This window comes from Schistocerca piceifrons, chromosome 2 (assembly GCF_021461385.2).
Source record: "Schistocerca piceifrons isolate TAMUIC-IGC-003096 chromosome 2, iqSchPice1.1, whole genome shotgun sequence".
NCBI lineage: Eukaryota > Metazoa > Arthropoda > Insecta > Orthoptera > Acrididae > Schistocerca > Schistocerca piceifrons.
The window spans coordinates 1,030,262,708-1,030,278,566 of record NC_060139.1 but is presented as its reverse complement, the minus strand read 5'-3'; the positions used below and the strand labels follow the sequence as shown (position 1 = coordinate 1,030,278,566).

The following is a 15,859-nucleotide window of genomic DNA, read 5'->3' as shown; positions in this document are numbered from 1 at the left end:
ACATGTTGAACAGACATGGGTATATCAAGTAACTGCTAAGGAAGCTTTGTCTGCAGATTAACACACATACACATTTCTATCAGGAAATGTAAAATTGAAAATGTACCACTCAGCAGAGACGCAATGTTTCGTTTGAAACCATTAATTTCACCGATTTTCAACGACTGAAAACAGATTAAAACACTTCTCAATCTACTTGGCAACCATAACTGGAATTCTACAATAATGATGAAAGGTGAAGAATTGAATTGAAACTTGCTCCAGGGCCAGAAGTCGAGCCCAGCTGTCCTTGCTTACTAGGCAGAAATGCAAACCATTACACCACAGCAGCAGTGTTGTCCAAATAGATGCACGAACTACCCAAGTCGAATGCCGTCCCCACCACAAACTTCATATCTTCAGCTTATTTTCCCCCTACATTGTCAGTATTGCCACCGCTCTCCGACTTTGGAATAGCACCACAGCGATGGATGTAATGGGGAAGTCCTGTACCATAGGTGATCTTATAGATCTTGTAATTAAATTTTCCCCGAGGCATTTAAGCCTCATATTTATAAGCTGAAGATATGAATTGATGTTTGTGTTGGGGAGGGTATTCGACTTGGATAGTTCATGCAGCACTCTTCACCAGAGTGCAGCAATTCTGCCTAGTAAGCAAGAGGGCCTGGGTTTGTGTCCTGGCTGTAGCACAAATTTTAATTCAATTATCAATCGCAGATAAAGATGAGACTTAAATGCCTCAGGGAAAATTTAATTACAAGATGTATAAGAATAATTGGAATTCATCATCTCCTTCCTCCGGAGATTTGAATTTTCCGTGTACTATGATATCAGTAGAAACAGAGTTCAAGGAATTGGAAACGAATGAGGAAGGAAATCCTATTGAAAGGAGCGATTCAACAATTTGCCTTATGTGATGTGGGGAAACCACAGAAAACTAAATGTATGTGCTCCATAAGGGATTTGAACTGCCATGCTCCCGAATGCCACCTCGTTTGGCCAGTCATCCATGAAGAGAGTGGCCCTCTATTGACCTGCAGTTCACACTGCACATAGATGGGAGCCCACCGTTTCCATTTATAATGTTTCCACATCCTCTCGCCTACATCCCACCCCTGTGTGCAGTGCCCGATGAAATTTCCAATCCAACCGCTCAAATAGGTGAACTCGCACATTTTTTTATGTGTTTAGAAATTGTTGCCACCATCCCTGATGCAAGTACGCGGAACCACTTCTCCAACTCTACATATTACTTGTCCCCTATATACCACTGTCTTCACTTTCAAATCACGTAGTTAATAATATATAGAAACCTTTCCACCAACTGGTTTCGCATCTGAACACATTGCTCCACTCCATTTTGGCTTGATGCAGCAACAGTGGTTCAAAGCTCCAAGATTAAAAAGCAGTCCCGGTTGCAAGTGTTTTATTAATAATGACACGTTTCTCCTGGTTAGCGCATCTTCAGATTATTTTGAACAGCGGAACTGCTGTTTCACAGCTGTCTTCCAACAGTTTCAGAACGCCAATTGTCATCGTTCTTTCAAACATACGATTGCTCTCTCGCTATCAACAAATGACATAAACAGATTGTAGAGTCACTGGTTTGCATGTGATAGTTTTGTGCAGAACCATCATGATAATCGTGTACCCCAAGTTGTTCTTAATTGTTTGTTACCGCGAGTTAATATTTATGTGATTTTTTCCAGTGTAACTCAGTTGCTATTTGTGATACCGAAGTTATGTAAAAACTACTTGCTGTAACCAGATGATCAACTTTCTCCCCGCCAGCTGGGCCATAACTGTGAATTTTTGATTGCTCTGGAAGAAGGATCATCAAACAAGAACACATGAAATATTAGTTCGTTTTATTACGTAAATGAGTAAGGGATTTACTTAAGTTTGACACATTTTTTGCCACAGGATTTTTGTATAATTTACAAGTGTCATTGACAAGCAATGAATCACTTGATGCTCTTATTTATAAACAGTTCTCACGCAGTATGAAATGCAACCTTTACGAAAGTTTGTTTTGTCAGGAAAGTTAACTACTCGTTGGTCCTACATTGTTATGTTGAGAACTTCAAATGAGGTCACGAAGTGGGTTGAGCTCAGTGTGATGGGACTACAGTGTTGGGGGATTGACGTAGTCTTCAAGAGCGCCTTCCATACGTCGTTGCGGATTGCAACGAGCCCTCACTAATGTCTGTGGAATCGATTCGGGTTGCCAACTTCGGTTTAGTACCGTGATCTCTGGACGATACAACACTGCTGTAGGCGTGTAACTCGCTGTTAATTACCTTAAGGGAATCTCTCATATCTATCGGCGAAGAAATTGTAGCAGAACTGTTACAGCACAAAGGGCAATTCTGAATTGAAGGCAGCGACGACCATATCAGTTGTTGGGACAGCGCACTGCAACTGGGTCTGTCATAACTTCAGGCGCAGTCATAGCCTAAGAGATACAGATCCAACGACAACTGCCAGGTAGCCTTCGCAACTTCATGAAGTGCCAGCGCGAGACCTCGGTGATATAACTTCGACCGAATCCTAATCACTTCCTGGGTTGTCCATGTTTTACTGCTGGCAGCATGCTTCGTCCCACGCTTTGGTGCGGGTAGGCACAAATTTTTCCAAGCTAGTTTCCTGTGTCTTACGTTCTGTTTTATCGTATTGTTCTGAGTCTTTTCTTGACACCCGTCTCAGTCTGTTACTGAGCGGGCGCTGAAGACCTTGCCGTCGTGCGCCCTTAAAACCCTCTCCATCCATCCATCCATTCTGAAGTTCGTCGAACAGTCGATGAGGAGACAGTGTCGGTAGCCGTTTCGTTCATATGGGTGGTCAGTTGCTCAACAGTTGCACATCTCTTCATCCATGCACATCTCTACAGTCAGCCTTCACCTGTGTCATCTATGGGCATCTATGGGCATGCTGCACCACAGTTGCCTTGGCGCCGGTTTGGGTCAGTTTTTTTCTTTTTCTTTATTGTATTTCGATCCACCCCCAGAGGGGGGGGGGGGGGGCGGGCTGGCAGCAGTGTAATATGCCGCTCTGCAGCCTACAGATAAAGTTAAAATAACATAATGAGGAGATATAACAATAAAAAGAGGTGATAAAACAGGGACTGTTTAAAACTGGTACAGGGCGAAAAAGTTGTGAAGAAAACATAAAAAACAAAGGGGTCAGTGACGCTAACTAAAAACACATAGGAAATAGACAGGCACAATTAAAAAAAACACAGCAACAGTCTGGTTTCTGTTTGCAACACTTTAAAAGGGGGACGCACGACTCTGAACACTCACGGAAAACACTGCACTATAGAGTATGAAGGAATATGGGTATGGGGGAAGGGGAGGACCTGAACAGATGAGGGGAGGAAAGGGGAGGAGGAGAGGAAGAGCAAAAAAAAGGGGAGGAGCTGATGGAGGGAGAGGGCACAGAAAAAGGGGGGAGCAGGGCAGACACGAGAAAGGAGTGGGGAAGACAGTGGAGGGGAAAGAAAAAGGACTCAGGGGGGAAATAATGGAGTCAAGCAGTGAGCAGGTGGAGAAAAAAACAGGATGGAAGGGGGGTAGGGAGCCCGGGAAAAGGACAGAGGGAGGAAGTGGAAGGTGAGGATCACAGTTGATAGGAGGAATAAATGGAGGGAGGGAGGGCACCATCTGGGAGGGGGAGTTAATGGAAATCGCCTCGGGAAAGGAGATGCTGTAGAGGTGGAGGATAGGGGGGCCGGCAGTGGGCGGGGGTTGGAGAGGAGAGGAGCAACCAGGGGATGATGGGGATCAAGTTGGTGGAAGGTGTAGCGGACGCAGACATGTTCGAGGAAAAGGAGCAGATGGGGGAAAGGAATGTCATAAAGGATGTGCGTGGAGGATGTGGGACAGCTCCGTTTTGGTATGCACAGTATACTTTAACCACAGTGGCACGCGAGCTGTTTACAAACGTAGCCGTTTCGGAACTGCTTCCGCCGAGCAAATCTACTGAACAGCAGACGAGTCGCTCCGTTTCCACATTACGACAACGACTTTACTGTTTTCCGTGTGCTCCCGACTCACTTTATATATCCTCCACTCGTGGTGCTGCCATCTGCTGTCTATGAGTGGTTATTGCATGTTGACATCGAACACAGGTGGTGGTCACATTAATGTGTTGGACTGTGTAATACACGTGAAATATACAGTACATGATAGTTTATATTTTTGCGGCAAAATTTAATACTGAAATCTGTACCTGTGCGTAGTACTAACGCTGTCATTAAAGGCGGTCGCACACCTCCTTTCGTGTATGCCTCGGCACAGCCCACGAAAGGATGGCAACCGAATCTTTAGTTATGGCGGTGTTGAACTCACATAGCTTTATGTGCAGGTCCCAGGTAAAAGGCAACTAAATCCATACCCGTAACCAGATCCATGTGCCTCATGTTGGTAACCTACGTTACTCTCCATGATTGGTTTGATTTGAGGAGGGTAAGCTGTTGCAGACAGGGCCTCCCTGCTAGGTGAGTAATGGCTACATAGGCTAAGGCATCGATTCAGATGATTCTACAAAAACAATCTATGGAAGGACAAACGAATGAATGTAAGACAAGAACATTTTCGAATAGTCACTTACAATGTTCACACCATACGATTAAATGCTAAAAAAATGCTTATAACCACTAATTCTGGGTCTAAAGTACCTTATACGTGTACAGTAGTAATTATAGTTGCTGATAGTTGATGGGATACCGAGAGAATGTTTATCGTGATTCCCTTGAATCATCAATGTATTGATGAGTTTGTCTATGTTGTTAATGTGTCTGTATATAACTGTGCACGTGTGGGCGTAAGTGTACGAGTGTGTGTGTGTGGTGTATGTGTGTGTGTGTGTGTGTGTGTGTGTGTGTGTGTGTGTGTGTGTGTGTGTGTGTGCGTGTGTGAAAGAAAGAGAGAAAGAGACAGAATGAATTTGTATTTTTAAAATTTGATTTCTGCGACAGTACTTTCATTTGAGCGCATTGTGTTTTCTTACAGGAAGTTTCTCCAGGACTAGTACGAACTGAAGGAGTATCAAACGTAATGGCTAGCCTTCCAAAGGAAAGTGAATTTTTCGCCAAACTGAAGGAAATGCCAACTATGGAATCAGAAGACATAGCAGAAGCCGTTGTTTACATGTTGTCCCAGCATCCTCGTGTTCAGGTGTGTTACATGCACTACAGAATCGGTAGAGTGCAAACAATTATTCATACTATTTGTAGACTGATGACGTTACTCTAAAAAAATACGAGATTTCATCCATCTTTTGCTAGTAATCTCGGTAGTAAGATATCTATACTGTAGGTACCTAGTACTAAGGAAACTATCAGTACAAATCCAGGCACTCCTATGATTTTACATAAAGATTATCACGTGTTTATGGCGCGTGACTGCGAAGCTTAGCTCCAACTACTTACTAGTAGATCTATCTCTTTTCATTGGCCTCCGTTACGCAACGGATTGAAGGCAGCAAATTCATATCAACACCCTGCAACTCTGTAAGTTCCCCATCACATTCTGGAATAATATTAAGTGATATCAACTAGGCTACATGGCTTATAAAGAAGTAGGCGGGACATATGGGATTTTAATTGTGCAAACCGTGGATTTATTCAGTCAGCCTGAAGGTTCGACGTTCCTCACTCAAGCATACAACACACTCGACTATAAACTAAACTATATAATCATTATTTTTCCTTGCTGTAGGCAGTGAACTACTCGGAAATTATAAACTTCCCTGACCCACATCTTTCCAAGCACATACTTTACCATAGATGACTACTTGCGAGCGTCTGCTTCCTTGGCCGGACATCCGCTAACAAAGAGGCCGCACCGACAGATTTCGTCCAAATTTACGACACCAAACCAACACCGACAATGATAGTTCCGGTATACATGCCTACGTCGCAATCAGAGGATGAAGAGACACAGAAACTATATGAGGATATTGAACGGGTAATGCAATACGCAAAGGGAGGTGAAAATCTAATAGTCATGGAGACCTGGAATGCAGTTGTAGGGAAAGGAGTAGAAGAAAAGGCTACAGGAGAATATGGGCTTGGGACAAGGAGTGAGAGATGAGAAAGACTAATTGAGTTCTGTAATAAATTTCAGCTAGTAATAACGAATACTCTGTTCAAGAATCGTAAGAGGTGGAGGTATACTTGGAAGAGGCCGGGTGATTCGGGAAAATTTCAGTTAGATTACATCATGGTCAGACAGAGATTCTGGATTGTAAGGCGTACCCAGGAGCAGATATAGACTCAGATCACAATACAGTAGTGATGAAGAGTAGGCTGAGGCTTAAGACATTAGTCAGGAAAAATCAATACGCGGAGAAGTGGGATACGGAAGTACTAAGGAGTGGCGCGATACGCTTGAAGTTCTCTAAAGCTGTAGATACAGCAATAAAGAATAGTACAGTAGGCAGTACAGTTGAAGAGAAATGGGCAACCCTAAAAAGGACAGCCACAGAAACTGGAAAGAAAAACACAGGTACAAAGAAGGTAACTGCAAAGAAAACGTGGGTGACAGAAGAAATACTTCAGCTAATCGATGAAAGAAGGAAGTACAAAAATGTTCCGGGAAATTCAGGAATACAGAAATACAAGTCGCTGAGGAAGGAAATGAACTAGAAGTGCAGGGAAAGCTAAGACGAAATGGCTGCACGAAAAATGTGTAGAAATGATAGTTGGAAGGACTGACTCAGCATATAGGGTGGCAACATTAAGAGCGCAACCGGAATTCCATTGTTAAATGCAGAAGACAGAGCGGATAGGTGGAAAGAGTACAGTGAAGGCCTCTATAAGGGGGAAAATTTGTCTGATGTATAGGACAAGAAACGGAAGTCGATTTAGAAGAGTTAGGGGATCCAGTATTAGAATCGGATTTAAGAGAGTTTTGGAGGGCTTAAGATCAAATAAGGCAGAAGGGGTTGATAACATTCCATCAGAATTTCTAAAATCATTAGGGGAAGTGGCAAGAAAACGACTATTCACGTTGATGTGCAGGATGTATGAGTCTGGCAATATACCGTCTGACTTTCATCCACATCATCCACACAATTCCGAAGACTACAAGAGCTCACAAGTGCGAGAATTATCGCACAATTAGCTTAACAGTTGATGCATCCAAGTTGCTGACAAGAAATAGTATACAGAAGAATGGAAGAGAAAATTAAGGATGTGTTAGATGACGACCAGTTTGGCTTTAGGAAAGGTAAAGGCACAAGAGAGGCAATTTTGACGTTACGGTTGATAATGGAAGAACGACTAAAGAAAAATCAAGACACTTTCATAGGATTTGCCGATCTAGAAAAAGCGTTCGATAATGTAAAATGGTGAACAACTTTCGAAATTCTGAGAAAAATTGGGGTAAGCTATAGGAAGACATGGGTAATATACAATATTTACAAGAACCAAGAGGGAATAATAAGAGTGGGCGACCACGAACGAAGTACTCGTATTAAAAAGGATGTAAGACAGAGATGTAATCTTTCGGCCCTAGTGTTCAATTTCTACATCGAAGTAGCAATGATGAAAATAAAAGAAAGTTTCAGGAGTGGAATTAAAATTCAAGGTGAAGGGGTGTCAGTGACACGATTCGCTTATGACATTGCTATTCTGAGTGAAAGAAAAGAAGACTTACATGATCTGCTGAATGGAGTACAGAATATGGATTGAGAGTAAATCGAAGAAAGACGAAAGTAATGATGAGCAGCAGAAATGAGAACAGGGAGAAACTTGACATCATGATTGATGGTCACGACGTAGATGAAGTTACCGAATTCTATTACCTAGGCAGCAAAATAACCAATGGCGGACAGAGCAAGGAGGACATCAAAAGCAGACTAGTAATGGCAAAAAAGGCATTCCTGGCCAAGAGAAGTCTACTGGTATCTAACAGAGGCTTTAATTTGAGGAAGAAATTTCTGAGTATATACGTCTGGAGCACAGCATTGTATGGTAGTGAAATACGGACTGTGGTAAAACAGGAACAGAAGAAAATCGAAACATTTTAGATGTGGTACTACAGACGATAAGGTAAGAAACTAGGAGGTTCTATGTAGAATCGGAGAGGAAAGGAATATGTGGGGAACACTGACAAGGATAAGGGACAGGATGATTGGATATCTGTTAATACATCCATCAGATAATTGAGGACCTAGGTTGCAAGTGCTACGCTGAGATGTAGGGGATTTGCATAGGAGGGAAATTCTTGGCGGCCGCATCAAACCAGTCGGAAGACTTATGACGGAAAAAAAAAACAGGACTTGACCAGAAATGAAAGTGACAGAAGTGGGAGATCCGGATGGTCATGCATTTTTGACGTGCGTCGGCTGAAGAATTACTATATGCGTTAGCGTAGTTAGCGCTGGCACAGCGCTAATCCGGGGGTCGTGGGTTCGAATCTCTATGGGGTAATCAATTTACGTATAGTTTTTATGCTTCTTACATTGCAAATAAAGCGAAGTAATGTTCCATATATTGTATTTATTAATATTCTCGTATAACGCAAGAAAAAGAAAGGTAAAGAAAAATGTGGGATTGCAAATAAATTTCGAGGAAATTAGATACTTTTATTATTTAGAGAACTTTACGTGTGAAATTAGATACTTTTATTATTTAGAAGGGAAGCAGTAATTTTTTCGGCGTCTTGCACAGCTGTAAACGCCGCATTTTCCTTTAAATACATGGTTGTTTTAAAGTTACAAAAACAAACTTGGTTTACACAAAAGTAAAAGGCTTCCTCTCATTGCACATATTCGCATTAAACAGCGCGTACGCATCGTTCCGCTAAATATTGGCGTTAATAGCTTGTCATCAATGGAATGTGGTCAGATGTCTTCCCGGGATATAATTTCTTTTTCTCTCTCGAGGAGATAAGAGCAGTTTCGAAGCTTCTGATTGAATTTCTTAGCTTACGATAAAAATAAACACCGTAGGGTTGGACTAGCTGTGTGAGTGTGCAGCGAATCATTTAATTACTGCACAGTGGCAGTCCTTGCTTATATTGAAAAATATCGCAGTATAATTGTGGATTTGTTACCCCTCCCCCTCCCCCCCCCCTCAAGTCAATTAACAGAAGAAATTTGTTTTTTTGCACACAGAATTTCGTTGCATCACATGGAATACATTTGGCATTACCTTGGTTTATTTGCGGTGTGAAGGTGGCTAATTAGATTGTCTTGTATGACAATGTACAGTTGTAATTACTGGTATTTTGTCTGTGTGGTATTGTGAAGTTGAACTCGTGATGAAAGAAACAGTTAAGCTCGTATTTGTTCTTTGTAAGCAATATTGTAATTCTTGAAAAGTGATAAACAATGCAAAAGTCAACCAGAAATGCAACATTAAATTGTATACTGCAACGCTCGTGGCGAGCGTACAGTCTGTTCTATCAAATTCAAGAGAACTGTCCTGTTAGCAATAATACAAGCAATCAGACTGCGAGAAGACTATGAAATATAAGTAACTCCCAAAAATGTCCTACCTGAAAATTATGTCACTGCTGAAATGTTAATTCATCACACTTAATTTATAAATGGCCTACATGTTTGCACATTAATAACTGTTGTCTTGCCCCTATCTCTAAACTACTGCAGTTGCTGCTGCCATGCTAGGTAAACAATAAAAATTCAAACTACTAGCAACACGATGTGCAATGCGTGCTTTAAACTATAGAGACAACCAAAAAAATTCTATGCTAATAAATCTCATTACTGCAGAGCTCTTTGTCAAAGTTCTGTTACTCAGAATCTTGGGAAAGCAAAATTATATATGTGAAATTTGATATAAAGAGACAAATGTTGACTGATGGAAAAATAGAAACCAGACCTTAGTAAAAACACTTTACATCACTAAGACAAAATATTTGAACACTTGAAATATTAAAACTTCACTTTACATTAACAGTGGAAAACCTGAACAAATTCTCTTTACCTTCTCAGAAACAAGTATCCTATCCATCTTTGAAGAAAAATCAGTCAATCACACATCGTTACATTGTCGTAACGATCTCCAACTCTAAATCTCTGACCAAATTAATTACTACGCTCGGATGTCTCGGCAAATGCGCAATTACAGAATCTTTTGGCGTTAAATGAATTTACAAGTTGTCTCCTCATAAATGAAAAATAATATAAGAGAACTATTGCCAGCACACAGCACAGCCTAAACACATCTTACTCCATCACAACTCGATTCCTCCTCTCTCTCTCCAAGACTACACTCCACTCACAAACTCACAAGCAAAGATCCTACTCCAAGTGCCTCGCAGCGCAACCTCTTTGCCAGAGATGTTGCCCAGTATTACTCAAAGCCTTACTTTTCCGCGTGATATCCAATCTTTTGCATAAAACAAAACCCTTACATGCATAGGTAACGCAAATAGTGAAAATAAAAAGAAATTGTTTTCACATAGGAACTCGGTCCACCAATCCTCGGACGACCGTTCTGTACTCTGTACTCTTTCCGATGCGCTAACTGCTGCGTGTGAACTGTAACGTCCCCTTAGAAAAATTATAAATGACTGTGCTGATAAACCTCTTACGTTATTTGATTTTCAAACAGCTGAGCAAAACTGAACGAACTCAGACATTTCTCTCTTTACTTATTCTGATCATCACTAAACTGACACTCAATTTTTTTTCAGCGCAACGCCATCTGACTTTCAATAATCCCTACAAAAGAATGGCCCTGACTAACAATAATCTATACCTTTCATCAATCAGTTACCTCACAAAAATCTTCGTTGCGTGAATACTGCAATACAGCGAGCGCCAATACTGCCAGCTAAAGAAAAGATTCTAACTACTGAAGGCACTAATTACTGATAGGCATAGTTAGCAAATAAAAGGTTTTGATAGAGAACCAACAATGCATTTACCTCAATAGTGTTCAAAAGTCATAAAATATATATATCAGTTCATGACATCCAGTCTTACATATTTCCTTTTTCTGATGGACACACGTCCAGATCGTCCGCTCTCAAAACTCTGCCATCTCTCTCCCCACATCCACCACTGCTGACGGCTCACCTCCTACTGCACAACTCTACGCGCGTTCACATCCAACTGCCCAACACTACAATAGCGAATATTCCGACAATGAGTCCATCCAGCCACAGACTGCACACAGCACAGTCAGTGATTTTCATACAGAGCGCTACGTGGTGTTACCAACATAAAAACCTAAACAGCCTACCAATAGTGGCACAGGTCCCGTGCCACAAATGCTATTTTTTCATGGCGCTTGGCTAACTGGCGCTCTCATTTCTGTCACTTTTATTTCTGGCCAAGCCCTGCATGTACTGTAAATTTGGACTAAATCGGTGACGACGAGCAGGTGGGGTCCCTTTGTAAGTGAAAGAGCTTGTGGTGCTCTCAACGTCTCCTCGCAATTCTACAAGGTAATTTTTGTTCTTTCAAGTGCCTTCTTCTGAGATTCGGCACTACGTCTCCTCGCTTGTTCTAATCTGTGTAAGACATGAAAACTTGCGTAGCTTATGACGACAAGTCTCGCTAATCCCAAAGTCCTAAACAGAAACATAAACAATAACTGGCATCAGTTCTCAGTGTGGCTCACATGACGAGAGGCGTTCAGTACGTGATGCAACACTTTTTTCCTGAAAACACTTTGATTGTATTCAGGATTCCAACATACTCTTTTATTCCCCACTCTTTGGGCTACAGAACCCTATTTTTCATCATAATCTCCTTTCAGTTCAACGGCCTTACGCCTCCTAACTGGGGAGCCTGTACGCCCACATGGTACCAGTCTACTGGTCGACATCGGAACCAACGTCTTGCTGCACCAATCGTCTCCCCCTCATCCACGTACTGCTTCCCACAGAGCTCACCCTTCATTGGACTAAACAGCTGGAAGTCGCGAGGTGCGAGATTCGGGCTGTTAGCGGATGAGAAAGAACAGTCCAGTGGAGTTTTGTGAGCTCCTCTCCTGTGCGCAGCTTTGCGTTGTGGCGACAAACACGCTGAAGTCGTTTCTTCAATTTCGTGAGGGTAGTACAAAACACTTCGGGTTTGATCGTCGCATCATGAAGGACGACATCACCGGAATAACTCCTACAGAGTCCCTGAAGACCGTCGTCAGCTGAGAGTGCGGCTTTGAACCTTTTCTTGGAAGGAGAGGCGGTGTGGCGCCACTCCTTGGATTGCAGTTTTGTTTCCGGTTCGAAATAATGATGAAAGAGACCTCGCCCAATGACTCACCGTGCTTTTGTTCTCTGCCAGGTCCCCGTAGGCGTCTATGACTATCTACCGATGCTCTGGTTTTCAGCCTAAAGAAACTCAATGACGTCTCTCTACTTGGAACGCATCTCCGTTATAGACGCCATTTTGAAGGCTGCATACAGCGCCGTCACCTATCGGAACTTCATGAAACCATACGTGCTGAAGTGGGAATATTCCACTACGTTTCACAACAAATTCAGCATTTTTTTTCAAACGAAATAAGCCCATATATAATGTCTTGAATTACTTATGGAACACCCCTCGTACGCCCAACATTAGGAATTAATACTCCAATAACCTCACAAACATTCTTTGAATACACGGTCCAGACGCTCATCCGACCTGGACACTAAAACGATTTCACTTCATCTCTCATACAAGGACGACATAATTCAACTCACTCTGCCATCCGGGGATGTCATAAGCCAAAGAATCCAGGACCGTTGCACTGCTGCAAGAGGAAAACCTCCTCTCGTGCATAACGATCTGAGTTCAACGCACTACTCCAGACCTTCGCTTCTGTTGTGAAGTCCGTCAACAAATAGATACCCAATTGGCGTCAAAACTACCGCAACAAACATCGCATGGACTCTTCTTCACCTACGATCCATCGATAAATTGATAGGAGAAAGCACTGCTTCCCGAGGCATTATAGACTTCCAAATTATTTGACACATTATGCACAAAAATTAACTAGAGAAACACTACATAAAATAATAGGACGCTGAATATGGGAAAAACACAACCTAACCCACATCATTTACACAAGAGGAACACAGAAGATTTACCATTCCATTAGTCATCCAGCCACATACTGTTATAAACCTAACCGCCCATGTCTCTTTTCTTAACGTGCGGAACAGCAGTTCAAAATACTTAAGTTTGGGCCATACTTACATCAAAAATTTTTTTGCTCGAGTCGTCCCACACTCTCAGAACCTTCTACTATATAAAAGATTTACTGTTGCTTCTCCAGGAATATGCAACAAAAATCGATAATATACCAACCCTGCATTCAACACAACTCAGAATTCCCTTTATGGACATCTTTCTTCACTATGCAGACATAAACTATAACTAAACAAGGTAGTATTAGAAATAGGTTACCAGGTACGGAGAGTAAAAAGTAAAAATAGCACAAAATCATGTTCATGATAACAAAAAAATTACACAACACTCAGCAAAAAATGATTTCACCTATGGTAACATACAAGAAAATTTCTCCCTCAACTATAAATCAGTTAATATGTACACACATGAATTCATACATCTTATCTACAATTTCGGTCGCCAGTTCAAACTTGTAGACGTACTCATTACTTCTACAAGCAGCCAGATATTTCACCCACTAGACTGAAGTGCTGATCCATCGGCTCGCAACCTCACTCGCTCGCATTAAGACGTATCTACCGAATAATACATAATTTCCTTATCCCATCACAACTAGAGGATGAGAGGAAATACGGTACCGCTGAAGACATTTAAAAAATTCCTTTATTACCTTACTGCTGAAAAACGAGGGTAGCCGGCCTCAGATTTGATTCCCCGAGGAAAAGAAAAAAAGGAACCATGAAAATGAAACTCATTTACTTTCAGAGGTTCCATACAAAAAGAAAAGTGATCTTACTCGATCCACCACGCCCCAATCAGTTGTCTCCCAGTTACCTCTTGTAATTATTTCTGTAGCGGCTATCCAGTGTCTGGTATAAGAAATATTAACAACATACCTTGCCCTCTTATAGCCTCAGAAATTCCCAACGTCGCACATAACCTCACTCGCAACGCACCCAGACACGATGAAGTAGGCTGCTTCCACCAATAAATCAACACTTCTTACTTGCTCTTAATAATCAATTATCTGAGGGAGTTAACCCATAAATCCTCCCTACAAAACCGCTTAGGCAAAATCTCTTCAACTTAGCTAAACAGAAAAATTCCACACAAAGCTCTGCATCAAATCTCTCTATAAACTTCAACACGCGTTAATATGTCTAATGTTACTAACCACCTTAAGTCATTGACCATAAGAAAAACACATCTTCCTGCGTGAATCTCCGTTTATTGTGAAAACTGCTGAGCGCCGTTAAACTTAATACAAACCTCAATACACCATGAACCCAATTAATCAATCTAAAAAATTGCTTCAGTTGGTCACTTAAGCAACTCTGAAAGGAGGGTGTTTCTGAACCGATGGACAATAATTCATACATGAAATGTACGGGCCAAAAGTAGCTATAAAGCTCCAATAAACATGGGTCCACAAATCAATCGTTTTCGAGATACAATACATTTTCTGTTGCTGTTCATCAGCATGGCATCTCTAAACATTAAAGTAGGTGTTCGAAATGTTGTTCTTGCGTCTGAATGCAACGCTGAACTCGTCTCTGAAATGAGTTGCGAATTCTCTCAGGCAGGCCTGAAGAATTCTGTAAATACTATGTCAGTAGGCTGTTTAGGTTTTTATGTTGGAAACGCCACGTAGCGCTCTGTATGAAAATCACTGACTATGCTGTGTGCAGTATGTGGCTGATTTGCATTGTTGGAATATTGGCTATTGTAGTGTTGGGCAGTTGGATGTGAACAGCGCGTAGCGTTGCGCAGTTGGAGGTGAGCCGCCAGCAGTGGTGGATGTGGGAAAAGAGATGGCAGAGTTTTGAGAGCGGACGTCAGAAAAACGAAATTTGTAAGACTGGATGTCATGAACTGATATATATTTTATGACTTTTGAACACTATTAAGGTAAATACATTGTTTGTTCTCCGTCAAAATCTTTCATTTGCTAACTATGCCTATCAGTAGTTAGTACCTTCAGTAGCTAGAATCTTTTATTTAGCTGGCAGTATTGGCGCTCGCTGTCTGTAGTAGTTCAAGTAACGAAGTTTTTGTGAGGTGAGTGATTCATGAAAGGTATAGGTTATTGTTAGTCAGGGCCATTCTTTTGTAGGGATTGTTGAAAGTTAGATTGCGTCGCGCTAAAAATATTGTGTGTCAGTTTAGTGTTGATCAGAATAAGTAAAGAGAGAAATGTCTGAGTACGTTCAGTTTTGCTCAGCTGTTTGAAAACCAAATAACGTAAGAGGTTAACCAGCATAAGAGGTTAACCAGCACAGTAATTCATAAATTTTTCTAAGGGGATGTTTCATAACTAGAAGCCTGCTTCAATTGGCAATCCTCAAGAGAGCTAACCGCGGTAGCGCAGACCAAACTTTCGACATGACCCCACCCACATAAATCCATGGGATTCAAATTCGGAGACCTTGGAGACCATGGCACAGGAAATCCTCTACCTGTCCAATGCCAAAAACACGTCCGAGTTGCAAGCCAGCGCACTCGTAAAGTAAAATGTGCTGGAGACCCGTCATACATGAAGTACATGTTCAGGTGTTGGTTAGGTTGGACATCATCATCTACATCTAGAAGTACAGTCCGCAGAAACCGCATGTACTGCTGTACGGTTAGTCTCTGTGGTAGGAAGTGTGGTCCAGCTATGCGGTCTCTGAGTAGTCCTGTCAAGAGGTTCAATGAATAACGCAGCTGATGTCATGATACGTGTGTTGCATTAGAACTGACGCCGGCTCAAATGTGACAGTTATGG

At 41.7% G+C, this 15,859-nt stretch overlaps 1 protein-coding gene across 1 annotated transcript in view; it reads left to right on the top strand.

Moving 5' to 3' along the window:
• LOC124776571 (dehydrogenase/reductase SDR family member 11-like) overlaps positions 1 to 15,859 on the top strand; it is a 109,757-nt gene that overhangs the window by 76,002 nt on the left and 17,896 nt on the right. The window contains exon 5 of the mRNA XM_047251617.1: positions 5,013 to 5,177. Coding sequence (XP_047107573.1) covers positions 5,013 to 5,177 — 165 coding nt within the window. The remainder of the gene's footprint in view (positions 1 to 5,012; positions 5,178 to 15,859) is intronic.